General features: G+C 42.8%; 4 protein-coding genes across 13 annotated transcripts; 3 read left to right on the top strand and 1 right to left on the bottom strand.

Moving 5' to 3' along the window:
- Positions 1 to 295: 295 nt before the first annotated feature.
- On the bottom strand, positions 296 to 3,553 carry LOC100195835 (proteasome activator subunit 3). 3 transcript variants are annotated; one of them, XM_014158504.3, is made up of 11 exons: positions 3,389 to 3,553; positions 2,911 to 2,943; positions 2,727 to 2,789; positions 2,528 to 2,602; positions 2,388 to 2,436; positions 2,035 to 2,153; positions 1,834 to 1,902; positions 1,493 to 1,560; positions 1,358 to 1,412; positions 1,088 to 1,174; positions 296 to 981 (listed from the first exon to the last, which is right to left on the bottom strand). In XM_014158504.3, the coding sequence occupies exons 1-11, from the start codon at positions 3,428 to 3,430 to the stop codon at positions 901 to 903; spliced, it is 741 nt and encodes a 246-aa protein (XP_014013979.1). In that variant the 5' UTR covers positions 3,431 to 3,553; the 3' UTR covers positions 296 to 900.
- LOC106579336 (next to BRCA1 gene 1 protein) lies at positions 3,283 to 12,628 on the top strand. Of its 3 annotated transcripts, none has more exons than XM_014159171.3 (21): positions 3,283 to 3,529; positions 4,271 to 4,333; positions 4,538 to 4,556; positions 4,745 to 4,767; positions 4,885 to 5,073; positions 5,294 to 5,371; positions 5,496 to 5,743; positions 5,894 to 6,013; positions 6,147 to 6,416; positions 6,721 to 6,880; positions 7,168 to 7,416; positions 7,671 to 7,805; positions 7,955 to 8,030; positions 8,169 to 8,279; positions 8,545 to 8,712; positions 8,915 to 9,082; positions 9,256 to 9,805; positions 10,074 to 10,159; positions 10,479 to 10,560; positions 10,938 to 11,037; positions 11,283 to 12,628. In XM_014159171.3, exons 5-21 carry the CDS (start codon positions 4,915 to 4,917, stop codon positions 11,460 to 11,462), a joined length of 2,940 nt encoding a protein of 979 aa, XP_014014646.2. In that variant the 5' UTR covers positions 3,283 to 3,529; positions 4,271 to 4,333; positions 4,538 to 4,556; positions 4,745 to 4,767; positions 4,885 to 4,914; the 3' UTR covers positions 11,463 to 12,628. The 3 variants fall into 3 exon arrangements, with proteins under 3 accessions (XP_014014646.2, XP_014014644.2, XP_014014645.2); XM_014159169.3 differs by lacking the exon at positions 3,283 to 3,529 and adding an exon at positions 3,636 to 4,032; XM_014159170.3 differs by lacking the exon at positions 3,283 to 3,529 and adding an exon at positions 3,636 to 4,032 and having other exon boundaries at positions 4,885 to 5,052.
- A 2,400-nt stretch (positions 12,629 to 15,028) lies between these two features.
- Positions 15,029 to 21,283, top strand: LOC106579335 (transmembrane protein 106B). Of its 5 annotated transcripts, none has more exons than XM_014159165.3 (8): positions 15,029 to 15,234; positions 16,069 to 16,272; positions 16,523 to 16,583; positions 16,788 to 16,941; positions 17,052 to 17,192; positions 17,525 to 17,568; positions 18,013 to 18,066; positions 20,329 to 21,283. In XM_014159165.3, the coding sequence occupies exons 2-8, from the start codon at positions 16,089 to 16,091 to the stop codon at positions 20,453 to 20,455; spliced, it is 765 nt and encodes a 254-aa protein (XP_014014640.1). In that variant the 5' UTR covers positions 15,029 to 15,234; positions 16,069 to 16,088; the 3' UTR covers positions 20,456 to 21,283. The 5 variants fall into 5 exon arrangements, 3 of the variants coding, with proteins under 3 accessions (XP_014014640.1, XP_082821954.1, XP_014014642.1); XM_082965828.1 differs by having other exon boundaries at positions 15,040 to 15,234; positions 16,066 to 16,272; XM_014159167.3 differs by lacking the exon at positions 15,029 to 15,234 and adding an exon at positions 15,763 to 15,944.
- Positions 21,284 to 21,494: 211 nt separating this feature from the next.
- Positions 21,495 to 25,753, top strand: LOC106579387 (ADP-ribosylation factor-like protein 4D). Of its 2 annotated transcripts, none has more exons than XM_014159230.3 (2): positions 21,495 to 22,164; positions 24,452 to 25,753. In XM_014159230.3, the coding sequence occupies exon 2, from the start codon at positions 24,578 to 24,580 to the stop codon at positions 25,181 to 25,183; it is 606 nt and encodes a 201-aa protein (XP_014014705.1). In that variant the 5' UTR covers positions 21,495 to 22,164; positions 24,452 to 24,577; the 3' UTR covers positions 25,184 to 25,753. The 2 variants fall into 2 exon arrangements, with proteins under 2 accessions (XP_014014705.1, XP_014014704.1); XM_014159229.3 differs by lacking the exon at positions 21,495 to 22,164 and adding an exon at positions 23,195 to 23,506.
- The last annotated feature ends 1,367 nt before the right edge of the window (positions 25,754 to 27,120 follow it).

Here is a 27,120-nt window from a genome sequence, read left to right on the forward strand (position 1 = left end):
TATTCCTGGTCGTAATACCGCCACCCTGATATCCAAAAGTTATTTCCGGCTGTATGTAATAACACAAAAAAATTCTGGGCTAATAATGTAAGAAACACAAAAAAATGAAATATTTCAAAGTTGCTTAGGAGCTAGAAGCAGAGCTGCCATATCTGTCAGCACAAATCAGACCAAAAGGTTACATCAATGGTTTGTGTGAGCAGATATGAGTGTAATGAAGTCTGTATTACCTCTGAAGAATATCAAGCATGATGAAACATTAAATAGTCCTTAGAAGTAAAACCACTCCAAAATGTCTTCTTAAAAAACAAACATTTTATTCAGTAAAATGAGTTGAAGAAACACTTTCCGGAGTTGGCAGCATTAAAATGTCATGTCTCATTATCAATGAACAATCTAAACAATTTTACAGACATTCTGAAATAACTGTTCTGATTTGAGTCCATAATATTCAGCATAAAGTCAGTAAGCCGTTACCACCATCACCAGGGAAACTGAAAACCCAGCCACTAAAAAGCACTTCAGCAGTGACCTACATAGGACTGTCTCCCATCGCGCCATAGAACATTCAATATAGCATTAGACAAAACGGTAAAAGTGGTCTTGGACCGTTTCATAAATTTCAGAAAAGACAGCGAGATGCATGGACAAAATGGTTTTCATTTAATAAAAAAATACATAGCGTTCTTTTCCCGGAGCCATTGCTCACGGTTCGTCGAGAAACCTCATAACATACTCTTCGAAGGATTTTAAAACAATGACCATATTTTACAAATCAAACGAAAAGATACCGGGACCATGGTTTCCTGGATTGTACTGATCTGGTAGTGATGGTCTAGCTCTACTCCTTCCGCTACTTCGACAGCTGGCAGGGGAACGGGAAGGGTGGCTGGGTCAGACTCAGTACAATGCTTCAGCATTACTGCTCCTAGGCTTCTTGATCTTGTCAATGTTCTTCAAGATCATGTCGTGTAGAGTTACCTGTAGCAGAGCAGATTCAGGATAAAAAAACGCAATGTCTTATCTTGTGGGTAGAAATGGATGGTGAGGAAAACTATTCCTGTGCATAACAGGATATTTCACTCACGTATTGATTTCTCAGCTCTGAAACTATGACCTTGAGACTGATGTATTTCTTCTCATCAATCTCCGTCACTGTGCGCCGGTAGTCCTCCTGTTTAGAGAAAGAGACTTAAGGTAAATAGTAATGTAGGTGCATGTAAATAATGCATACTAGGGTTGGACAATATCACATTTTCATAATGCTGCTTTGCCCTCAATAAATGCTCAGTGTAGTGACAGGTTTCTGTCTGGAAAAAGCTTGCCAACCAGACCTGCAGTTAGCAATCACACTTACCACATGTGGGTATTTTGCTATTTTGGACACTAGCTTTGCTCTTGTGATGTAGTATCTATGGGCAGATAGGATACAAGATGGTTATATAGCCTACCACAGTAAGACTAAGTGTAAAGACCGGGTTGAGGTTAGTACCCAGATATCTGGTCGAGGTACGATGCTGCTTCCCCCTCCACTGTTCGGAGTTCAGCTACTGTCTCCTCCTGCAGACAACAAATCAGTGGTGGAGCCATGGTTCAATGTAGCATACACTTAGATGAGACCTTAGGTACAGACAGCAATAAAAATGGTGCACCTTTTAATACATATACTCTAGTAGTCTAAATCCATTTCAGTTGTGCATCCTGATGTACTATGCTGACCGCTCCTGCATATATTATTTTGTAAATGTACTCTGTTAATAGTTCACTGAAGTTTACTGCAACGTACTGGCCGCCTACTCGTCGTCTTTAATACATATAAAGTAAACGTGGCACCTGAATTGAAACCCCGAAGTTGTTGCCATCTTCTATTCTTGGGATAAGCAACTGAACCCACATTTTGACCTGAAGAACAAGACAGACAAATTATTAGGGACTGCAGATAATGGGTGATATGTATTCACTTAAACTTATGGTATAGATTAAGGCAAAGCCTATGGGATAAATTATGGAAGAGTGTGGGAAAGCGTGATGTACCGTGTTACATTTCTCTATGAGTGTCCTGATCTCTGGCTTGACCTTCTCGATCAAGTCCACCAGCTTGGCGTTGCTCTTCATCATCCCACTAGGCATGATAAAGACCTTGGTGCCAGCCACTGTAGGACAGGAAGAGAAGATTGTTCCCGTGTGGCTCAGTTGGTAGAGCATGGCACTTACAACACCAGGGTTGTTGGTTCAATTCCCACGGGGGACCAGTACAAGAAAGTATGCACTCACTACTGTAATTCGCTCCGAACAAGAGAACATACCTCTTACCACTGTAGGCTTGACCAGAAGTAAACACCAGAAAATAAAGAAAACACTCAAAATATGCATGTAGTGTTACTCACCCTTGTCCTCCCCAGTACCATCTTCCATTTTCCTCTTTTTGGCATTTTGCTGCGAAGAGGATATCAAGTTGCTTACATCTGTTACAATTACAGATTGCATTTGGTCATCACAGGGTGTTTAATTCCATTCCAAGTCTCACCGCTTCAAGTCCACCGTGGAGGTTTGAGAGTAGAATGGGGTCTGGCACTGTCAAGTTGATTTCTGAGTGTATCTCCTTAAGTTCACAGATGTTTAAAATGGGATCCTGCAAACGATGGCCCACAACACATGTACTCTAAAAGGGAAATTGGAGGACATTTGACTAATCATTTACATTTTGATTACATAAATAAGCTTACCTTGAGAAAATGGTCAAGTTCCAATAACTTATTTGGGAAAAAACTCGCAACTAGGTTCTCCGCCTGTGAAACAAGGAGTTTAGTTGGAAAAATTGCATTCAGAGCTACCTACAGGTAGCTAGTTACAATATCTAGATACTTTGGTCCCCCACTGAATACAGTAAACAACTGAAAGGAAACTCACCTCCCCAGTAATTCGTTGTCTGAAAGCATCGACCTGTACAAAAACAACAACTGTCATATTACAGGAAAATAATTAAATATTCAATAACCAGCAGGATTGTTTGAATACAACATATGATTAGGATACTGTCTGCAAGACATTGCTAATCATCAGTCAACGTCAATTCAATATGCTATCTGTCTACGTCTAAAAATGGTGTTGAATTGAGTTACCGGGTTACCTTGACACCGTTAGTTATTAACTAGTTAATTAGCTACCAATACTCGCCCCGTATGAAACATGCGGCACAAGCAATAACCCTTTTATAGAAGCAAGTGCACCTGCTAGACAGTTTCCCTTGTCCGTTATGCCAGGCATGGGAAGAAAGCAAGTTAGCTTCAGCACTTTGCCTCACTGACTAATAATTGCTAGCTAGCTAACATTACAAGCAACTTCTCCCAAGATGTCGCATGAATTGTGGACGTAAATTACGTTTTACCTTAATATTAAGTTCATTGTCCAGCTTGAGGAGTGAATTCATCTTTAACCACAAATGGAGGAAATACGATTGTCCTCAATTTGGGACTAAACGTGCAGCTTTCCCACTCCTGTCTGCCACAATTGTTGTCTTAAAAATTAGGTATTCAACATGAGACAACATGACATACGAACACGCATGCACAGTAATGGTGCTTTCAAGACAAATTGGAACAAGGAAAAAAACTAAGTCAGATCGTGACGTCGGCGATCGATTTCTAGAAAGATACCCGAGTTTTCGACTTGGAATTCCGAGCTGGATGACCGTTCAAACACCTGTTTCCAGTCGGAGCTCGGTTTTTTTTCTCCGAGTTCCCAGTTATCTTGAACATACTGAAGATATTTCCGAGTTCCCAGTTGTTTTGAACGCGGCATATTTATGCACTGATCGCGCAATCGTAGTTTTGAGCTGACGATGTAAACAAGAGGATTGGCGAATGCAAGAACTTGTTTTGTCCACAATAATCTTCAATGATTCTCCTTATTTAATCACAAAACGCAGCCATGGGGCTACCTGTTACGATTAAAGTGAATTTCAGGGGGAATGTAAAGAAATTTGTGGCTCCAGATTTGGATAAATCGGAATGGGAGTCGGTTGAAGCCTGGGCAAGTAGCTAGTTTAGCTATCTAGCGCTGGCGCAGTTTAGCTAAAGACAAGTTGGCTGCATTCTTCGAGCCTAGCAGGCCTAGCCATGGCCTAGTTACCACAAACGTTGGACCATTTAGACATTTGTCTGCAAATTATCTTTCTAGCAACAAATTAGAGTATTATTATTATATGTGATGTGATCCTGTTCTGCTGATCCTGAATCATCATGCTGTCTTCTTTGAATTGAATCTGCAGATAAAAGCATCGTTTGGCATAAGCCATTTCCAAGTGAAATATTTTGATGAGGACAATGAGGAGGTGAGTTAAAAAGTATTTTATTATTTTGTGTATTATTTCGAATGTAGGGCAAAGTCCTCACTCTGCTCGATCATTCACATGGTTCCAACATTTCTGATGTAACGTTACAGCAACAATAGTATGGGACAAGGGATACATTAGCAGATTCAAAGTATGTTTTTTTCAGAAGGCATTCTGTAACACTAATGACTCTCTTTGTTTCAGGTTTCCATTAACAGTCAAGGTATGTAAATTAAGGGATAATCCTAATATAGGGGGGAAATTATTCTCAGCTAAATCACAATGATATGCCATTACTTTTCTCCATCTTTAATGTGATGGTTATTAGTTAAAGCTTTCCCATTCATAATTGAGAGGTCACACCAACACAAATGTATTCTCTGATCTGTTTTGTTTGTCTATGTTTTTCAGAGGAATATGAGGAGGCGGTGAAGGTATTCAAACTTAATGTTTTTTTTATGTATTTCAAAGGCTAAATGAACATTCTGTGAACTAGTTTTTCCAGTCTGTTAAATGCTATATGGAATTTCTGAACGTGCTATTTCCTCCAGAGTGCAGAGAAGCAGGGGAACCAGTTGCACATGAACGTTTACAAGGCAAAGCAGGGTCAGGCTGGCGCTGGGCCGGTCAAGGCCCAAGATGTGAAGGAGCTGAAGGGTGACCTCCGGCCGGCCCCTCCGTACCCCTCCAGGGTCAAGACTGTGGACAAAGGCACACAGGTCACCCCTGAGCGAGATGTTGTAAGAGCACCACACACGGCTTTCAATGTTGATGCAATGTTGTCTGAATGTAAGAGAAGTTATATCATTGTCAGGTTGGTATAGTTTTGCATGAGTGATACAATCACTTTCTTCAGGAAAGGTTGTGAAAATGTAATAATAAAATACACACTCTTTGGTTTCATAGTATGACTTTGACAAATCATAATATGAGTTTAATGTCAATCAATTGATTTTATAGGTGGTTGTGAAGGACAACAAATTGACCAAACCAGAGGATAAGCCTCCCCCAGCTTGGTTCAGATCTTACATGGAAAAAGTAAGTCCATATTGAAATTAGATTCTTCATTGTTTCTTTATATTTCAGAATAATAAACCCCAAAATCGACTTAAATTTTTTTAAATGTAGAACCCGTTTTAACGGGATCCCTCTCTCCTGTCAGTTCAAGGATGAGGTGGTAAAGGAGGTAGTGGAGAAAATGTGTAACGACTTCTCTGGCCAGTGCTGCACCCACAAGGCTCCTGACCCCGACGGGCCCCTCGAGGCCCTTGGAGCTGTAGGTGGAGTCAATGTCAAGGGGCCAAAGATCAGCTCCTCCTCCACCGGGCCCCCTGCCTACACTTCATTGGGCTATACTCCCGACTGCAGCAAATGCAAGAGACCAGCCTCTGATGGAGCGTATCAGTGCAGGTAGACCCATCACAACAATAATAGATCAATATTATTACGTTATTAATGAGCTCATGAGTTGAAATAAAAGGTTTATTTTGCTGATTTCTCATAAAATGTCACTTTCAATTAGTGTCCTTACCTTCTTTTTGGTGTCCTGTTTTTCTCCAGTGTGTGTCCATCCTGCATCTTATGTGAGCTGTGTCGACACAGCCACGACCCCAGCCACAACCTGGTGAGAACTAAAACGCCCCTCTCCATCCCTGAGCATGGCATGTCAGGAGAATTAAGGTTAGTCTGCTGGATGTAGAAGCCTGCCCTTACTGTGATGTTGTCTGTTACTTGTATTGTCAGATGTTCAGCTTTCACACCTCCCACTGTATTTTTTATTTATTTTCAACTTCTGAATTTTGTTTGTACTCAGGTTCCCAAGGCGAGGAGACAGGACGGTGCGCAAGGCTGAGCGTCAGCGCCTCAAAGCTGAGAGTAGGCATCTCAAGGCCGAGGTGAAGGAGATCAAGAAGAAGCTGAGGCTGGAAAAGAGGGGCCTGCAATGGAGCGGCCCTGCCACTACCTTCGCCAGATCCAATATGGCCGCCACCCAGGCTCCAGCCCTGGCCCCTGATCCTGCTGCTACCCAGGCCCCAGAACCATCCCCAGGTCCTGCCCCAGACCCCCAGGCCTCCAGTCCAGAGTAAGCGCCACCCTGGGAGGGCGTCAGAGTGCTGGGTGTCTCTAGGCCCAGCATGGAGAAAAAATCTAATATTTTCTCAAGAAATAGGCCATCTTTGTAATAGTTGTAATAGAATTTATCGCTGGTGGATGATGGAACTACCCCACTTGTGAAACTGCTGCTGCTGCTTCATAGATTTCTAAACAATAAATAGCTTTGAGCTGCAAAAAGGATCCTGCTGCTTTTATGATTCATAGAAAAAAAAGAGGGATGGGTCAAAAGCCGGGGCTGTTTTCAACAATGCTCTGTACACTTGAAACACTAGGGGTCCCGAGGTCTCCCACACCACCTTGGTGCCCACTATGGCTGCCTTGTTTCTGGATGAAAATCTGCCTGATGGGACCTGCCTAGAGCCCGGCACCAAGTTCATCAAGTACTGGAAGATGAGGAACTCGGGCACCATCAACTGGACCTCAGAGACCAAGGTACCCCCCCAAGAGGACCCATCTCAGCCCCTAACCTGCATACTAGAACGATCTCAGTCCCTAACCTGAATACTAGAACTAACTACACATAATTGTAACTATTAATTATGTGTAATTAGTACTTACTGTCTGATTAACCCAACCAGTGCTACAGCCCTTTGTGAATTCAGTGTAAATCTCTGTGTGAATACAGTGTTAAGTTTTCTGTTGAAGTGTTTTTGTCTGGGTCCTTGTGCTTGTGTCAATGTATGTGTGTCTTCTTTGCATGCCTGTGTGTGTGTCCCTAGCTGAAGTGCATGTGGGGTAACCTGGCCCTTGCGTCGGAGGAAAAGCGCGAGGTGGCCGTGCCCCTGCTGCAGCCGGGCCAGGTGGGCGTGGTCAGTGTGGCCTTAGTTGCCCCGGTGATGGAGGGCCCCTACACCTCCCACTGGCGCCTGGCGCACTGCGGAGAGCAGTTTGGCCCCCGCGTGTGGTGCAGCATCGTGGTGGCCCCCAGCACCAGCCAAAACACCAACTATCCTCAGAGCAAATGCCTGGCAAGTCAACCAGCTCTGTCCCATTCACATTTGTTTAGCCAAGATACACACTAGTACAGGGCCAGATCTACTAAGCAAATTTGACATCAGGTACAAAGCAAGAATATTTTGCGATTGCAGACCCTGATACAGGGATGGATTTACTAAGCATCAGGTAAAAGTTACAGGAATAAAACATCAAAATCCAGCCTATTTCCACCACTATTAGTGTCATTATATCTTGTGATTTACGTTCTCCTCCTACGGTGCTTCAGAAGGACGAGCCCAGGCCTGTGGTTGTGGAGAAGATGGAGGGGAGGTCCAGCTCCAAGGACAATGGTCTGGCCATGTCTGTAGACTACTGCCACAGAGACTACTACTTACCCTCTGTAGACCTGCTCACTGCACAGGTGGGGAAAGAATAAGGTCCTGGCAAGTCAACGCATGTTGGCTTTGCCACAAAGGTAGACTCAGTAGTATGATATCGCCATACACCACAGGGCAACTTCCTGCTTTACTCAATGACTCAACAATATTTGTATTATTTGTGTTTTTTTAGGATCTGTTGTCCTTTGAATTGCTGGATATGAACATTGTACAAGAGTTGGAGAAAGTTCCCAACAACACTCCAGTTGGTAAGAAACGATATGATACCACCACAACGCATGGCAAGATAGATTTTTGTGGGACTTTTTTCAGATATTCCGAGAATTGCAAGACATAATGCTTGTGTGTTGATGACTGAGATGAGTTTGTTTTTGTTCCATTGGTAGATCTGACCCCCTGTATGTCCCCTCTGCCCCACGACGGCCCTCTTCTGGAGAACCCAGACCCCGCTCTGTTCCAAGACATCACTGAGATGAACAGGGTCAATAACCTGCTGGGTAAGGCAGAGGCCAATGTTGTGGTCTTTCAATTTACTCTTTTATCCAGTAAATAAGTGACAAGTCTATATCAAATTGTGAGTTTTGTTGTTTATGATTAACAACTATGGATTTAAGAATTTAAATATGCTAGACCTGAGGCTTTATCACAGGCTCTAAGGCAAGTGTCAGCTTGAGTAAAAGAAGTTGAGAAAAAAATCTTTGATCAGTGTTGACCCCATATCATACACAGTCCTAATCTTTGTATTGTGTGTGTCGTGGTCAGGTGTGAAGAGGGAGAACTCGGACCCCCTTGGCCACGAGGATGGGGACGAGGGGGACATCAGCGGGTCCCAGTTTGTGTGTGAGACGGTGATCCGCTCCCTCGCCCTGGAGGAGGCTCCCGACCACAAGCCCCCGCGCAGACATCAACCCAGCTACTGCAAGCCCAAAGGTGAGGCGGCCATCTTGTTTGGTTGAATTTCCCAACAAAATGGGAAAGAATGACTGAGTGACCATGATATGAGACTCAGTTGAACGATAGTATGGCTGTTCTGTCCACTCACTAGCTGTGCTCTTGGTCTTGTTATCTGACTGTGTAAATGGGGGAAGTTAAAAACTAAAGTAACACCAGTTGTTTTTTTAAATGTTTGAAGCACTCCCAGCTGTAGCCCTGGGACCTGTCTTTGACTATGAGAGGAAAGTACTTGACACTGCAGTAAGAGTGGCAGGACCAGATCTGCTGATGATGGGGGTTATGAGAGGTCAAGGTTCACCTTCAGGCCTTCCCCAGATCACACTGTCAGAGGAGGATACCGTCACAGGTAAGAAATAACTCTCAATACAGTCAGTCTGCTTTTGTTTACACTCAGTAACTAGGGGTAACTCTCAAGTCAAAATGCACCAGTTACACATTGGCAATTGTAAATTATCATGAGACATAATCAGAATTTGTTTTGGTTAATGCATATTTTCTTCCTCATTGCATTGTCCTCAGAGGTGCTTCTGGCCCCAGAGGTTGAAAATGTGTACATGGAGCTGCATGAACTGAAGGAGGAGGACAAGGAAGACAACAAAGACAGAAATGATGTGAACGAGGAGGATGAAGAAGAAGATGAAAAGAATGAGAACTACGATGAGGTGGAAGAAGACGAGACAGCAGACTGGGACGAGGTGAGCAGCCAGATATCCACATTGTCCTCGTCCTCCTGCGAGGACTACGTCATCGTCCTGCCCGACTGCTTCGACACCAGTCGGCCGCTGGGCGAGTCCATGTACAGCTCCGCCCTCTCGGAGCCTGTCACTGCTGCAGCCGCGGAGCAGGAGGAGGATTCCGACTCGGAGCATGAGGAACTGGACAGGGCCACCCCAGAGGGGGAGAGGCAAGAAGGGGCCGGGGCTGCAGCCTTAGTCACGGAGGCTCCAATCCACAGCAGTGTCAACCAGATGCTGTGTGCCTCCCAGACACTGGACACCGTGCCCCTCATCCCTGAGGTGGTGCCCCCGCCCGTCCCTCTCCTGTCCCCACAGGCCCTGTACAGACACAGGTGAGAGGGCTCTCTGATGCAACAGTAATCTATTAGCTTAGATATTACAGGGCTCAACACACATATAGGTGAACAGGGGAAAATTATATTATGACAGATGATACATTACAGTTCTATCACGCACGTTTGCAATTTGTTTTATTTTGAAGTGAAGTGTGCAAATTGTTCAGTATCTACTCTAGTAGGTCTATTGTAATTATAATATACTGTTGTCCACTCTCCCTTCTCTTCGATTAGTATATTAGGATGTTTTTGTTCTGTTTCCCAGGTCTGAAGCGGTCCATGTTGCAGAGCCAACGAGTCAACAAGCTTCTGGACCAGTAGAACCATGCGAACCAGCGGTCCATTTAAATGGTGGGTGTTAGACATGGCGGGCCGGGAAGTGTCTGCAAAATACAGCCTTTTCCTTGCATGAAGCAGACACAATGTTTTGGAAGCTCTGATCACACAAAGGACTCATTTGACATGCATGAGTCTTGGCAGCTTTTTAGCTGGTCTTGTGGACCACTTTACCATCTGTGGCCACTGGCCAGAAAGGAAACAACATGCGTCTCTCTTTGGAGAACGGGGAACTAGATGTTATTTCAAGGCTTCTTACATCAGCAAAACATCTGACTTAATGTATAGCTCTCTCATCCAGTATGTGTTCTCCTCCCCCCAATCTATATTTCAGTATCTAGTCAAACCAGACTGGCAGGCTCAGACAGTGTCTTGAAGACGTACAACTCCAGACCCCGCAGCTACCCCCACCGAAGGTGAAACGACTTCCTACACAATATTAAGCCTAGTTTAGTTTTAGAAATGATCTACACATCTATTGCCGTTTTTTTTTTTTTTTTAAATGTCCTCATTTGTGCTAGATGGGACGCTTGGTTTTCTACCAACAAATGAGTATTTGAATGCAAAGTTTTAAAATCTACTGGTCATTCATTGGTAATAGGCCCTACAGTATGATACAAAACTACATTTTAAAACCGCTTTAAATAGAAGATATTTAAAGACCTTTTGAGTGATCTCATCGGTGATATAACAACTCTTGTTGATACACATTTTTGTGAAAGCTAACCGCTGGCCCTGGAACAGATTGTTCCCCATAAGTATAGTGGCTGACCACATCCTTCCTGTTCTATAGGGGCCAAGGCGGTATGACAGAGGGACTTGTCAAGGGGGCTTTGTCAGTGGCAGCGTCTGCCTATAAGGCTCTCTTCACTGGACAGAGCTGCTCCACAAAGGTACACATACAGCACATTCAAACACCTTGTCGCACACTGCCATGAGATAAACCTGACTCAGCTTTGAATATGCTGTATGATAAATGGTTATTATATCATGAAGTGATTATTACATACAATTGTTGAGTTATCCATTTTAAAGCGTCTTTACATTTTGGCATATCTTCTTGACTTCCGGTGCACTTTTAAAATGACAAACCAGAACTAACCTTTGACCTGGCTCCCCTACCCCTTCACCCCTGCAGCGTGGTGTGGACCCGGCCAGCCAGGACGCCTCCATGATGGCTGTGCTGCTGGAGATGGGCTTCGGGGACCAGCGGCTCAATCAGCAGCTGCTGAGGAAGCACAAACACAACCTGCTGCACACTGTCAATGAGCTGGTCGCCAAGGCCGACTACGAATGGGGCGCCGCCACACGCTACTGATGGGCCAAATAAGCCGGGCCTCTACGCAACCCCTGACCTCTGTGACACCCAATGAGAGAGGGGTTTTCATTATGGCACTGCTGTCACTGACATGTTAGGTAATGGGCCATACCTATTGCCATGTTCATATGCTACTCGGAACTAGGAAACTCTGAGATTTCCAACTTCCTGATTCGTTGAACGCGGCACGTGTATAACTACTAACAGTTAGCATGTCAGATTCCTAGTTCCGACTAGCTGCTGAATGCAACATATTGACAGGGCTAGGGTAGGTTCTCTGTCCAAAGAGAATGGAGGGTGTTGGTATTGAATGTAACCAGAATTAAAAGTCCACTTTTATCCTTCGCGGATTGTATTGGGACTACTCTTGTTGTTTTGAAGGACTTACAGGGTTGATTCACAGGGGAATTCAATTACATAGGAATGCTAAAGAACGCAGATGTCAGATTCCTGTTGATTTCTGTTAGATATAGTAGTGAATCGGCCTTAACAATGCAATCTTGTATGTATCAAAAGTACTGTTATTTTAGATGTTACGCAACAAGCAACATTTTGACCTGTGGATTGTGTTATGAACAGGCACTGCATATTAAGGAAATAAGCTGTTTCTTTTTAAGAGACGCCTGCATGTCAGGTTTAGGTATATATTAGTCATGTAGCTGTACCATAGGAACCACAGCTATAAATGTTGGCTCTGCGTCACACACATCCTCATGTTCAAACTTTTCACCCTGTAAGAATCATCCTTGTTCATATATTTACATCGTACAACAGTACGTATATCCAACTGTAACATCTATAAGAGACATTCCTAAGTTTGTTCACGGAACTGAGTTTCTCATCGTTTTTCTGCGTATCGGTAGTGACTGGTTCCTGTGTCGCTATGGTGGTTTTACATGGATGGTCATGTGAGTGCGTAGGTTTTAATCATTGTATAATCCCATTACGTTTGATAGTTTTCAATCTGTATTTTTTCATTTAAAGAAAAATTAGATTTGTAACCGGACACATTGTGATATTTGTTCAAATACTCACCCTTTAAAGGAGCATGCTTTGAAAGAAATGCTGAATATTTTTCTTGTGCTTGGTTAAGGGCTTTCCTCTCATTCAGCATGTAAGTAAGTACCATGCAATTGTCAGTTAGCCAATAAACAACTTGCACAATTCTCCTTAAGTGGCTGAAATGTTGTATTTTCAACATGGCTGTTTGAATGGCAGGTCAGCATTTTTTGTAATGAGTCTTGTTCTGGAGGTAATCTTCATTAACTTCGCAATACCTTTAAGATACTTTAGATGATTTGGACATGAAGAACAAAAATGTTCTAATATAAATGTCCTCTGCCTGTCAACTGTGTTTATTTCCTCAAACTTAATGTGTAAATATTTGTATGAACATAACAAGATTCAACAACTGAGAAACTACCACAGAAATGGAATTATGTGTTCCTGAACAAAGGGGTCAAAATCAAAACAGTTAGTATCTGGTGTGGCCACCAGCTGCATTAAGTACTGCAGTGCATCTCCTCATGGCACCTGCATGTTTCCGGACATTTCTGGGGGGAATGGCCCTAGCCCTCACCCTTCCGATCCAACAGGTCCTAATGGGATTGAGATCCGGGCTCTTCGCTGGCCAAGGCAGAACACTGACATTCCTGTCTTGCAGGAAATCATGCACAGAACGAGCAGTATGGCTCGTGGCATTGTCATGCTGGAGGGTCATGTCAGGATGAGCCTGCAGGAAGGGTACCACATGAGGGAGGAGGATGTCTTCCCTGTAACACACAGCGTTGAGATTGCCTGTAATGACAAGCTCAGTCCGATGATGCTGTGACACACTGCCCCAGACCATGACGGACCCTCCACCTCCAAATCGATCCCGCTCCAGAGTACAGGCCTCGGTGTAACGCTCATTCCTTTGACGATAAACGCAAATCCGACCATCACCCCTGCTGAGACAAAACCGCGACTCGTCAGTGAAGAGCACTTTTTGCCAGTACTGTCTGGTCCAGCGACGGTGGGTTTGTGCCAATAGGTGACGTTGTTGCCGGTGATGTCTGGTGAGGACCTGCCTTACAACAGGCCTACAAGCCCTCAGTCCAGCCTCTATCAGCCTATTGTGGACAGTCAGCACTGATGGAGGGATTGTGCGTTCCTGGTGTAACTCGGGCAGTTGTTGTTGCCATCCTGTACCTGTCCCGCAGGTGTGATGTTCTGATGTACCGATCCTGTGCAGGTATTGTTACATGTGGTCTGCCACCGCAAGGACGATCAGCTGTCTGTCCTTTCTCCCTGTAGCTCTGTCTTAGGCGTCTCACAGTACGGACATTGCAATTTATTGCCCTGGCCACATCTGCAGTCCTCATGCCTCCTTGCAGCATGCCTAAGGCACATTCACGGAGATGGGCAGGGACCCTGGGCATCTTTCTTTTGGTGTTTTTCAGAGTCAGTAGAAAGGCTTCTTTAGTGTCCTAAGTTTTCTTAACTGTGCCCTTAATTGCCCACTGTCTGTAAGCTGTTAGTGTCTTCACGACTGTTCCACAGGTGTGTAACCGATGTGAAATGGCTAGTTAGTTAGCGGTGGTGCGCGCTAATAGCGTTTCAATCGGTGACGTCACTCGCTCTGAGACTTGAAGTAGGGTTGCCCCTTGCGTTGCAAGGGCCGCGGCTTTTGTGGCGCGATGGGTAACGATGCTTCGTGGGGTGTCAGTTGTTGATGTGTGCAAGGGTCCCTGGTTCGAGCCCAGGTTGGGGCGAAGAGAGGGACGGAACCTACACTGTTACATTGGTGCCGTGACCCGGATCATTGGTTGCTGCGGAAAAGGAGGAGGTCAAAGGGGGGGGGTGAGTGTAACCGATGTGAAATGGCTAGTTAGTTAGCGGTGGTGCGCGCTAATAGCGTTTCAATCGGTGACGTCACTCGCTCTGAGACTTGAAGTAGGGTTGCCCCTTGCGTTGCAAGGGCTGCGGCTTTTGTGGCGCGATGGGTAACGATGCTTCGTGGGGTGTCAGTTGTTGATGTGTGCAAGGGTCCCTGGTTCGAGCCCAGGTTGGGGCGAAGAGAGGGACGGAACCTACACTGTTACAGGTGCATGTTCATTAATTGTTTATGGGTCATTGAACAAGCATGGGAAACAGTGTTTAAACCCTTTACAATGAATATCTGTGAAGTTATATGGATTTTTACGAATTATCTTTGAAAGACAGGATCCTGAAAATGGGACATTTCTTTTTTTGCTGAGTTTAGGTACAATTGACTTGGATTTGTGCCACAAATGCTTAAAAGTTAGCATTTGAAACAGTGGCCTGGTTAACAAAAACAAAGCATGGATTGCTGTCATTCCTTGTCCATAGACTGCTTAAGGAAACCCATATGTAATTTGGGTTGACTATCCCTTTAAATTCTGCCCGTTGGTTGCACGGAAAAAAAATTGTTATGTTCACTCAGTATCTTTAGAAATTGGACATAGGCCTACCGACTGCCATGTATTGCTTTGCTTTGTCAAGTCTTAATCAAAATCTAGGTGCTATAATAAGCGTTGTTGTGGGTAATGCTAGTAATTTACCACCAAGTGGCAGCATACATCGTTCAGACATGACGTCCGCCTTTCAAATGCTTCAAGTAGGAAGTGAATTCGTCTTTTCGTCAGACAAACTATTTTGGAGAAAATCAAATATTCGTTAATCGTTGACTGGTATAAAACATGTTTGGCTGTGAGTATTTACCATATAACAATTAGCAGCACTGAAAACCTGACGGACATCAGATTATAAAGTAAGTGCGCAGAAGCAAAAGCATATCAACTTTCCACATTGTCAGCTGAACTAATGCTTTGTCATTTTCCTTCAATTCAAATTGAATACTGTATATCATCATTTAATAATGTCATGTTTTCAATGCTTAAATAATTGATAGGCCATCTAATGTGTTTGTCATTGTCTAATTCAGGTAGCCTATTTTAATTAGAGTTATATTATATATTTTCAAAATGATGAAGATTTGTAATTTGAAACAATATTTATGTAAGGAATGTATAGTAAGGATGACAGACAGATACAATGCGTAAATGCTGTTATCAAGTGGCATTCATGGTTTGTACTCCAAATCTATATAAAGGAGAAAGTGTTACATTAAATTACAAAGGCCTACACCCTTAGCGATATTGTGGCAAAAAAAGCTCATTCATCTAAACATCTCATCCAACAGAACGTATAAAAATAAGGTATCGCTTTATCTAATCCAGCAGCAGGCAATCATAGACATGCAATCAGTCCGAGATAAGATACAGTGATGCTGCATATCAACGCTGCATATCAAAATCTTTACAGCAATGTTGAGGACTTTGGCCTCCTCCTATGTCTTTGTCTCCTCGTGTGTATCAAATGCAGGGAAATTATTTTATAGAGGCAGGTTGAAGGTTTATAGTGTTGCACTATAAAGAGCAAATCAATATTCTTTCAGGCTTCACACAGTCCAACACCAAGGTGCTTTATAGAAAGAGCATTACAGCTTTAGACAATATCAGTCATACTTGTTCATGTAAGAGAATGTATGGCTGATGCCACCTTTTAACAGCAGACGGGGTTGTGTTTCCTCTTCTCCCAGCAGATAGGACGGTGTTTCAGACCATGGTCACTGTCGGACACCCCAGTGCCTCCAAGGAGGGCACAGAGGCCATCATGCCTCAGGAACAAGAACCACAGAAGAAAAGATTTCGGTCCCACTCCCAACTATATGGAGCCATCGGGGACAGCATAGGCAATTTAGGAGATAACTGCCCGACTTGTCGGGGAATAGGGCGTATTCCAAGAGGTAGGTGGCCCACTTCTGCCAGACTGACTACTTAGTTGTTCCTGTGATTAACTTACATTTCAATAATGTGACTATTTCCATGTTGGTATTCTAAGACTTGCTGATGGGATTCGGGAAGTGTCTTCCTTAAACTATTGATAACCCACACTTGATTTAAGAGAAGTGATGTTGTGTGCAGGAAGGCTGACATACCAATAGAGCCATATCTCTAACTGTGAAATAGTAACCCTCCTTACTGTTCTCTGTATAGAACATGATCAGCTAGTGGCAGTCATCTCATGTTCAGACAAAAGACTGAGGCCCAGCCGCACGTAAGTGTGTGTGTGTGTGTGTGTGTGTGTGTGTGCGCGTGTGTGTGTGTGTGTGTGTGTCTGTTTTTGTGCGTCTGATTGTGTGTGTTTGAGTGACTGTGTGATGTGTTTTACCCATACGTGACACTGTATACAGTAAGATTCTTTGTGAATTTAATCAAAATATAATATTTTGCTTCATAGTTGTTTACTCAAATTTTCCAGGAAACTCTACGTGTGTATCTCGGTGGTGCTGTGTCTCCTGATCTGCTTTCTGATCCTCTTCTTCCTCTTCCCACGGAGTATCTCACTATCCCCTGTCACCGTCCAATCAGTGATGGTCTTCTTCACCCCAGACAAAGTTGAAATGCAAGTCACTGTAAGTATACATGCCACACTCCCGTAGACATCAAAGACAACATGTGATCGCTCATTGTTTGGTCTATTGCATGAGGTCAGTGTGATCAAACTATGCGTTTCCTCTTCTAGAATGTTTTCAACTTCACCAATGACAATTTTGCGGAGATGGAAGTCTTGGACTTTGATATGCAAGTGCTGATCGATGAAACAGTGATGGGCAGAATCAAGATATTTAATATGACCTCTGTCAAATCACGTTCAGAGAAATTGGTGAGTTTGATATTGTTGTTTAATATAAATCATAATGGATCAAGTAGCCTAGCGGTTAAAAGCGTTGGGCCAGTAATTGAAAGGTCGCTGGTTTGAATCCCGAGCTGTCTGAGTGAAAAATCTGCCGATGTGCCCTAGAGTAAGGCACTTAACCCTATTTGCTCCTGTAAGGCGCTCTGGATAAGAGCGTCTACTAAATGACTAAAATGTAAAATTACACAATTGTAGTACTGTCGTGCAAAGCACTTTCCTTTAAGGTCCTATATGAAACAATTTGACCTCAATTCCCGATATAATTGAGTTTTCCGGTCTCCTTTTTTATGTTCGTACAGTATACTGTTGTCATACCCATAATAATTGAGGACCCAGGCCTGAAGTAAGCATGATGTTTATTATCACTTATATGTTCAATATCATTACCATCACTACTTCTAAATTAGGAATGAAATATAGTATTATCTGTGTACATTATGGTACATCAACTGCTCGTGGCTAGGACTTACAGTGCATTCGGAAACTATTCAGACCCCTTGACTTTTTTCACATTTTGTTACGTTACAGCCTTATTCTAAAATGGATTAAATTGTTTTTTCCCCTAATCAATCTACACACACTACCCCATAATGACAAAGCTAAAAAAACACGTTTTTAGAAATGTTTGCAAAAAAAAGTGGAAAAAGTCAAGGGGTCTGAATACTTGTCGAATGCACTGTATATTAATTAAACTTAAAGTACGTTTTTGGTTTTTCTTTTCAAAATATGATTTTCCTTATGTTATATGTATAGGCTAATAAATGTCTTTGTAACTCTTCTGTTTCAGTAATTACTGCAAGTCAACCTCCATAAGGATTCACACCTTGTTCTTACTTTTGCAGTGGGTATCACACTTTTATTTTAAGATATGTTAATTAAAGGGCCAACCATAAACACATCCGACTCACTACATACACTTCAGCATCAGACTACTAGGCTGTAGCATGCCTAGCTTCAGTGCTTGTCTATAGTATGCCCCATTGACTTCCTATTTCAACATACACTATAGTGTACCGACCCTAGGTTTATAAGCGCAGATATCGACTCTGAGCATGCTTTTGGGCACAGTCGATAGCGCGCTGGACTTCGGGCTAGAAGGTCGAGGGTTCGAGACCTGCTCCCTGCCTGTTTCATTACATTGGTGTCAGAAGTGATCGAACCTTGCATCCACAACAGTGCGTGTGCTTGGCCGGTGAGCGCGTTCCTATAAAACGTAGAGTCGCAAGCTAGCGCGAGGACGCGCTCTTTGAAAGCAGGGAGTAGTGTAACGACCCTGGGTTGATAAGCGAGGATATCGACTCTGCCACTTGAGCATGCTTTTGGGGCACAGTCGATAGCGCGCTGGACTTCGGGCTAGAAGGTTGAGGGTTCGAGACCTACTCCCTGCCTGTTTCATTACAATATATACAAAAGAATGTGGACACCCATTCAAATTAGTGGATTCGGCTATTTCAGCCACACCCGTTACTGACAGGTGTATAAAATCGAACACACAGCCGTGCGATCTCCATGGACAAACATTGGCAGTAGAATGGCCTTACTGAAGTGCTCAGTGACTTTCAGCGTGGCACCGTCATAGGATGCCAGCATTCCAGTTAGTCAAATTTCTGCCCTGCTAAGTGCTGTTATTGTGAAGTGGAAACATCTAGGAGCAACAACGGCTCAGCCTCGAAGTGGTATGCCACACAAGCTCACAGAACGGGACCGCCGAGTGCTGAAGCACATACCGGGTAAAAATTGTCTTTCCTCGGTTGCAACCCTCACTACAAGTTCCAAACTGCCTCTGGAAGCAACGTCAGCACAAGAACTGTTCGTCAGGAGCTTCATGAACTGGGTTTTCATGGCCGAGCAGCCGCACACATGCCTAAGATCACTATGTGCAATGCCAAGCGTCGGCTGGAGTGGTGTAAAGCTCGCCGCCATTGGTCTCTGGAGCAGTGGAAACGTTCTCTGGAGTGATGAATCACGCTTCACCCTCTGGCAGTCCGACGGATGCCAGGAGAAAGCAACCTGCCTAAATGCATAGTGCCAACTGTAAAGTTTGGTGGAGGAAGAATAATGGTCTGGGGCTGTTTTTCATGGTTCAGGCTAGGCCCCTTAGTTCCAGTGAAGGGAAATCTTAGTGCTACAGCATACGATGACATTCTAGACAATTCTGTGCTTTCAACTTTGTGGCAACAGTTTGGGGAAGGCCCTTTCCTGTTTCAGCATTACAATGCCCCCGTGCACAAAGCGAGGGCCATACAGAAATGGTTTGTTGAGGTCGGTGTGGAAGAACTTGACCTGCCTGCACAGAGCCCTGACCTGAACTCCATCAAACACCTGTGGGATGAATTGGAACGCCGACTGTGATCCAGGCCTAATCGCCCAACATCAGTTCCCTACCTCAGTAATTCTCTTGTGGCTGAATGGATGCAAGTCCCTGCAGAAATGTTCCAATATCTAGTGGAAAGCCTTCCCAGAAGAGTGTGGGCTGTTATAGCAAGAAAGGGGGGACAGACTCAATTTTAATGCCCATGATTTTGCAATGAGATGTTCGACGAGCAGGTGTCCACATACTTTTGGTCATGTAGCGTATCTCGACTGGAACTGCCCAGGCACTCAAACATACATATCCTGTACTTCTAAGAATGATTTACAAAGTAGTTTTGCTGACTATTCTTGTCAGTGGCCTTGAAGACCTTTAGCGAAGTAAACATGTATTGACCAACTTCTTTTCACCTAGACAAAATCAGAATTTTGCTTTTCAAGACCCAACACTAATACTACTGGAGCCAAAATAGGAATGTTTTTAGCCTTTTCAAAACATGGCTGAATTCCCCCTTTTCAAGCCACATGTTCAAAATATGTCACTCATTTGTTTCATGTCTGTTTGGGATTAATCAGGCTGTAAACCTAGTAACAGTGTAACTATAGTCATTCCTTTTAGCTCATAAACCAACCCAATGTACAGTCGTTGCCTTTGTTATTACCGAAAAAGGTAGTCAGGAATAACAAATGTTTGAACTTTGACCATTTTTCACATTTTGAAACAGGAGACTGTGCACTTGCAGTTGAAGATTTCAAAATGTCCGCCTTAATATTCCCTCTTTGTCTTTCACAGAATGACAATGAATGTCTCCTACCTGGCTCACTCAGAGCAGCTGTCCAAAGACACCTTTGAGTACATTGACTGTGGAGCCAACACCACCTTTCCCCACCCTATCGGGCAAATGATTTTTGAACGATGAAAGCCTGGCAACGAGGGATTCCCAAAGTGAAAATATGTATTATAAACAAGATAGACTCATCAAAGGGAAATGTATACGTATTGTAGTAGACAATATTATTCATTCTAGTATTGTCCTCTGCTCTGCCCACATTATTTGCTGTGCAATATTCTTCTAAAGTAGTTTTCTGAATGATTTATGAACTGTGCCCACATTATTTGCGGTGCAATATTCTTCTAAAGTAGTTTTGTGAATGATTTGTGAACTGTGAAAGTACATGTTGGTTGTTTTAACATAATTGTAGGGATTTCGAACATATATGAGATGTGTGATAATGATTCAGAATACAAATTAAATTCCACAAGTTATGTTATGTGTATTTTAAAGTTTACTGCATTGATATTCAGTATGCAATTGGCTTGTAATTCCATTAACCTCCATTAACCTTACAGTATATAACAAGGTAAATAACATTTCCTAAGTGTTGCCATGATTTGACTGTGAGAGGAATGGTGCAGTGAAGTGACAACTTTCCTGGACAGGGTGTGGACTCTGACTATTTGCACACTTGGAACTTTTGAGGGACATGGCTGAAATACCTAGAACCTTACCAGCTTTTTGAAGTATTTCTTTGAAGACACTGACATGAGATGTGTGGGGGGGTGCATGTCCCAGTGCATGATGTTTACAGCTACATATGTTGATGTACTGTAGGAGCGGTTGTTGTTGACATTGAGAGCCTCTAACAATAAGGTGGTGCTGTCATGCTGTCCTTAGCAACCACTGCTGGGAGTACTGGATGGACTGAAACACATCAAACAACAATCTTCATAAATCTGATGTCATCAATGCAGAGTTTCGGATTTGTCCTTTTAGAAAGAATCCCAACTTTGGAGGTTAAATCAAGTTTCTATATTATTGAATTTCCTTGTCAATCATCATAACATGATTAGTAAAATAAATAGGCCATATTCTACTCTCAATTTCTTAGATTGAAACCATGAAAGCTGAGCCCCTGATATCTAGAGGTCCTATGGCAGTAGAATGGACATGTTTGGCTAAAGTTGTCCCCATCACTCAACAGTGTGATGCAAGAACTGAACTCACTATCTGTTGTCAATCTGGGCACTGTAGCTGTCTTAGTGTGCACACTTGCAGTGCACAGTTTTACCTGCTATAAAGAGAAAAGCATATAGAGAGAGGGTTATAAAGAAGTTATATTCAATTAATTGCATAGACATTTATAACCTCTAGCAAGGGATGAGAATACCTTAAACCAGCGACACATCCAGCACAATGGGTAGGACTGGCATGTTTAGCGCCTCAGACTGGCTCTCTACCATCAGAGCAGGTCACTTCACATCCTATAAATCCAAGAGAGAAATCATCTCTTTATACACATTGCTAAGGCTCTGTGATTTCGTCTACCGCTGGAGTAACATTGTGACCTTGACTGAAATAGCTACGGTATCAACAATGTCCTACTGTCCTATACGTCTCCTACTTTAATTAATGTCATCGATAATGAAAAGAACAGTGGCCCTCCCTGCTTTATGAGTGATAGTCACGCGGCTTTCAGCCTGCGCCGTGCTTCCCGCTACATGGCTGTCATGTTAGTACATCACGCTATGAAGAAGGAGGACGTTTAGAGTAGTGGACCACACAGCGTAATCTGCGCATGGTAATTACCCTGATTGAGGAGTACTCAAGAACCTGGCCTCATTTGAGTGGTAAGGCGAATGAATCCGACTGTCAAAAGTCGGACACTACCCACTGGGCACAGACCTCAATTGAACTCCACATTGGTTCAAATTATGTGGAAGCTATGGGCAATGCCTACAGATAATTTGTTCCTTTAACATGGTGGGATCATTTTGCGCCTGTAAAATTAATTATGTGAGAAATGGCGGAGGAAACCCATTTAACTTGTATTTTTTTATCCGTTACATTGAAATTGAACTGCGAAAGTAATTTTTATGTGCGCTATGTCATCGTGCACAGCCTTTTATCTGCAACAAATCAATTTGATGGAAACACATTTCTGGTAGGAAAATGCACATTGTTTTTATGCAGATTTTCGAATATTCACATGAAAATCTGTCGCCAGTTGAACGCAAACCTAGTTACTGATGTGGTTTTCCAACAGCAGGGCTCAGTGCAACATGGCAGTAGTGTTGCCAGTAACCACGTTTCCAATCCACCGTTTTTATGGTAAAAATACTTAATGACCTTTGATCACATAAACTTTGTAAAATTCATGCAGTCAACATGTAGGTGCAAGTCGGGCAATTTTTATCCTAGTAATGTAATACACTTTGAAAGGCCGTGAACTTCACAAAAGGGATCCACTCGAACGCGCCCCCTATGACGCAATCCTTTGAAGAGACATAAAAACTGCATTCACAGACTAGCTACATCTAATCACAGAATCGAGTTGAATATAATAGAATAACTGTTTGCGCAATAATACATAAGATCAATTCACCAACTGCATTGATTATGTTTATGCTAAAACATATTTTTCTCTGTTTAAAAACAAAGACAACATTGTAATTTATTACTTTCCTAAATAGACAAAAATGCACTTGCCAATGAGCTCTGCAGACAGCAACAACAGGACAACATCAACTGCCTTTACTGAAGACAGATCTGACTGTGCTTCTGGTTGTGGCATCATGACATGACATGATAATGACAATGCAAGATTAAACAAAACTGTTTTGTTCAACGAATTCCATTCCATTCTTACCTAGTGTGTGGGTAGGGGTTATGTTTGACACAAGGTGGCGCCAAAGTCTGTCCATACCATAGAATTAGGAATTAGACAACTTTATAGGATCTCTATGGTCCATACACTCAGCAGGAGAATAGATTATTGAGTGACGTCACCTCGGGTTGTGGTTCTAGCAGTTGTGCGCGCTATTCCACTCCACTGTTATTGCTCCACCAGTGCAGGGAGCAGACGGACAGATATGAGCGCGCAGAGATAAACTATATTTGGATGTATGAATATATGGATGTGGTCGCTGCGCTAGGATTATGCCATATTTGTACATTCAAGAGGTCTAGAAGGTAAATATATTTGACAATAGTTTTTATCAGGTTATTATACGATTTTGTACAGATAGAGATGTGCTATGCACATGGTTGGTTATAGCGGTTTCATTCCAGTAAAATGTCTCACTCATTGAAGGCAAATCTGTAGTATTATCACATATTTCATTCCTCAGAATGGTGCCAGAATTACAGTCAGGCTATTTTCTTCAATCTGATGTTCTCCCAATTAAAGAGTTGGGATGGCAGCAAAGACGTTTTCTTTTTTTATAACAGCCTATGGAGAAAATATGGGTTGTGTTTATTGAAGTTGTGTGTTTTTCTTTAGAAACCAAAGCCTCATAAAAACAATTGGATTATAATCGCAATCATATCCCAGCATTAACTGCATTCAATGTGCAAATGCATAGATATTCCCTCATTCATATTAAACTTGTAAGCAATGTGCCCCAAGACAGCCATTGGGATTTGACTGTATTATGAGGATTAGAATAGTGGCAAAAAAGACAACTATAACAACCAGCCACCAATTAAATGTTGTTAGCCCTACCGCTCCTTACAATTTTAAACCCAAACCATAATTTATCTTGATCAATTCAGAATCAAATTGTGCTGTCTGGACATTTCCTATGACCAACAATTAAATTGACCGTGTCTTAGGTTATGGCTGTTATGGTTGTGGTTTTATTCCAAGAAAGGATAACCAATTGGTCTCAATTGTTGCTTGGCTAGTTGCAATTCAATTGAATAAGAAATTGCATTAATCATTGATCAGTCTCATTATATGCAAACATATCAACTAACCATAGAAGCAATCATTAATGTGTTGTATTAAAGTGTCTAATGACATTTCCTGTCTGTGTCATTGTTTATTATTGTGTAATAGCACCTCAATTGTTGTGATACCTGTCAATCTCATTGTCTTTAAATAGTAACTCATTATTGTGTTTGTGTTTTGATAAGGTCCGCAGTCCTGCAGCCATCCAGTCTGCCACCTTCACCTTTGAAGAGGGTGCCAATGCCAACCTATTAGAAAGGATTAACTAGAATTTGCCACCTCACATAAAGAGGTGAGAACATCCCATTGCCATGGGGAACCAGCTGACCGAGATAGCCCCCAACACCCCTTTCCTGCAAAACTTCCAGTCCTTGCATGTGGTGGTGATTGGCCTGGATGCGGCTGGCAAAACCTCTCTGCTCTACAGACTGAAACTCAAGGAGTTTGTCAAGACCATCCCGACCAAGGGCTTTAACACGGAGAAGATCAAGGTAGCGGTGGGCAGCTCGCGTGCCATCACCTTCCAGGTCTGGGACGTAGGGGGCCAGGAGAAGCTACGGCCCCTGTGGAAGTCGTACACGAGGCGGACCGATGGCATGGTGTTTGTGGTGGACTCCACCGAGACCGAACGTATGGAGGAGGCCAAGGTGGAGCTTCACAAGATCACCCGTACCTCGGAGAACCAGGGGGTGCCCGTCCTGGTGCTGGCCAACAAGCAGGACCTGGCCTCGGCTCTGTCTGTGAGCGAGGTGGAGAAGGCCCTGGCTGTCCATGAACTGAATGCCTCCACCCTGCACCACGTACAGAGCTGCAGCGCCGTGGATGGACAGGGCTTACAACAAGGCCTAGAGAAACTCTACGAGATGATCCTGATGAGGAAGAAGATGGTGAAACACAACAAACATAGAAAGAGATAAGCCTTTGGTTGTCCTGAGTTACAGGGATATTTATGTACTGACTATGTGACTCTTTGAGCGGAAGTCCCGCTCCTTTAAATAAAAAGGAGGGCTTTTTGGCCAACAAAGGACCAATTCCAGATGGCCCAGGGGTCAGGAGAAATGGATTTGGCCTTTATGTGACATGCAGTATTGATACACTGTGTCTTTCATACCTTGTATTAGCCACGCAGCTGCCATTTAGATGCAAGAAATACGTAATAGCCACGACAGGATGTAGCTGCCTATGACATATTTTATCACACAAAGTTGGACTCACTTGTTTACACCACAACACTTTAGAAATATGATACTGAACTTTGAACTCTGTACTCTGGATTTGAACAAAGACACATTTATATGATATGAAGCTAAATGGTATAGATATCAAATGGGACACCAAGGCTATTACAGTATTATTTTAAAAAATTAATTCCAAGTGCATTGCACTTCCGCCACAGAGTTTCAGTTGGATTCACAGACTGTTTTCAGAAGTTGTAAAATGTTTGTAACCCTGAATAATTAATAAATCAGCAAACTGTATTAAATATATGTTGATATCTGTTGAGACAATATCATAGTGTAAAGCTAACACAGCATGCATTTTAATGGGGCTTGGACTTAGAAAGATACCAAAGACACTTTTTATTTAGCTGTATGTTGTTAAAGGATGGCAAAAGGAAGCCATCTTCAAATCAAATTTTATTCGTCACATGCTTTGTAAATAACAGATGACGACTAACAGTGAAACGCTTACTTACAATGCAGAGAGAAAGAAAATAAATGAATAATAGAAAAGTAATAATACGTAATAATGAAAGTAATAATAGATACACAATGAGTAACGATAACTTGGTTATCTACAAGGGGTACCAGTGCCGAGTTGATGTGCAGGGGTAGGAGGTATTTGAGGTAGATATGTACATATAACAGTAGCAGCAGCGTATGTGATGAGTCAAAAAAAGTTAGTGCAAAAATGGTCAATTCACATAGTCCAGGTAGCTATTTGGTTAACTATTTAACTACATACAGTACCAGTCAAAAGTTTGGAGAAAACCTACTCATTCAAGGGTTTTTGTTTATTTTGACTATTTTCTACATTGCAGAATAATAGCGAAGACATCAAAGCTATGAAATAACACATATGGAATCATGTAGTAACCAAAAAAGTGTTAAACAAATCAAAATAGATTTTAGATTTTAGATTCTTCAAAGTAGCCACCCATTGCCTTGATGACAGCTTTGCACACTCTTAGCATTCTCTCAACCAGCTTCACCTGGAATGCTCTTCCAATAGTCTTGAAGGAGTTCCCACATATGCTGAGCACTTGTTGGTTCTTTTCCTTCACTCTGCGATCCAACTCATCCCAAACCATCTCAATTGGGTTGAGGTTGGGTGATTGTGGAGGACAGGTCAACTGATGCAGCACTCCATCAATCTCCTTCTTGGTCAAATAGCCCTTACACACCCTGGAGGTGAGCTTTGGGTTATTGTCATGTTAAAAAACAAATGAGAGTACCACTAAGCACAAACCAGATGGGATGGCATATCACTGCAGAATGCTGTTGTAGCCATGCTGGTTAAGTGTACCTTGAATTCTAAATAAATCACAGACAGTGTTACCAGCAAAGAGCCGCCACACCATCACACCTCCTCCTTCATGCTTCACGTGGGAACCACACATGCGGAGATCATCCGTTCACCTACTCTGCGTCTCACAAAGACACGGCGGTTGGATCCAAAAATCTCAAATTTGGACTCATCAGACCAAAGGACAGATTTCCACCGGTCTAATGTCAATTGCTTGTGTTTCTTGGCTCAAGCGAGTCTATTCTTATTATTGGTGTCCTTTAGTCGTGGTTTCTTTGCAGAAATTTGACCATGAAGGCCTGACTCACGCAGTCTCATCTGAACAGTT

This window comes from Salmo salar, chromosome 19 (assembly GCF_965601325.2).
Source record: "Salmo salar chromosome 19, fSalSal1, whole genome shotgun sequence".
Lineage (NCBI taxonomy): Eukaryota > Metazoa > Chordata > Actinopteri > Salmoniformes > Salmonidae > Salmo > Salmo salar.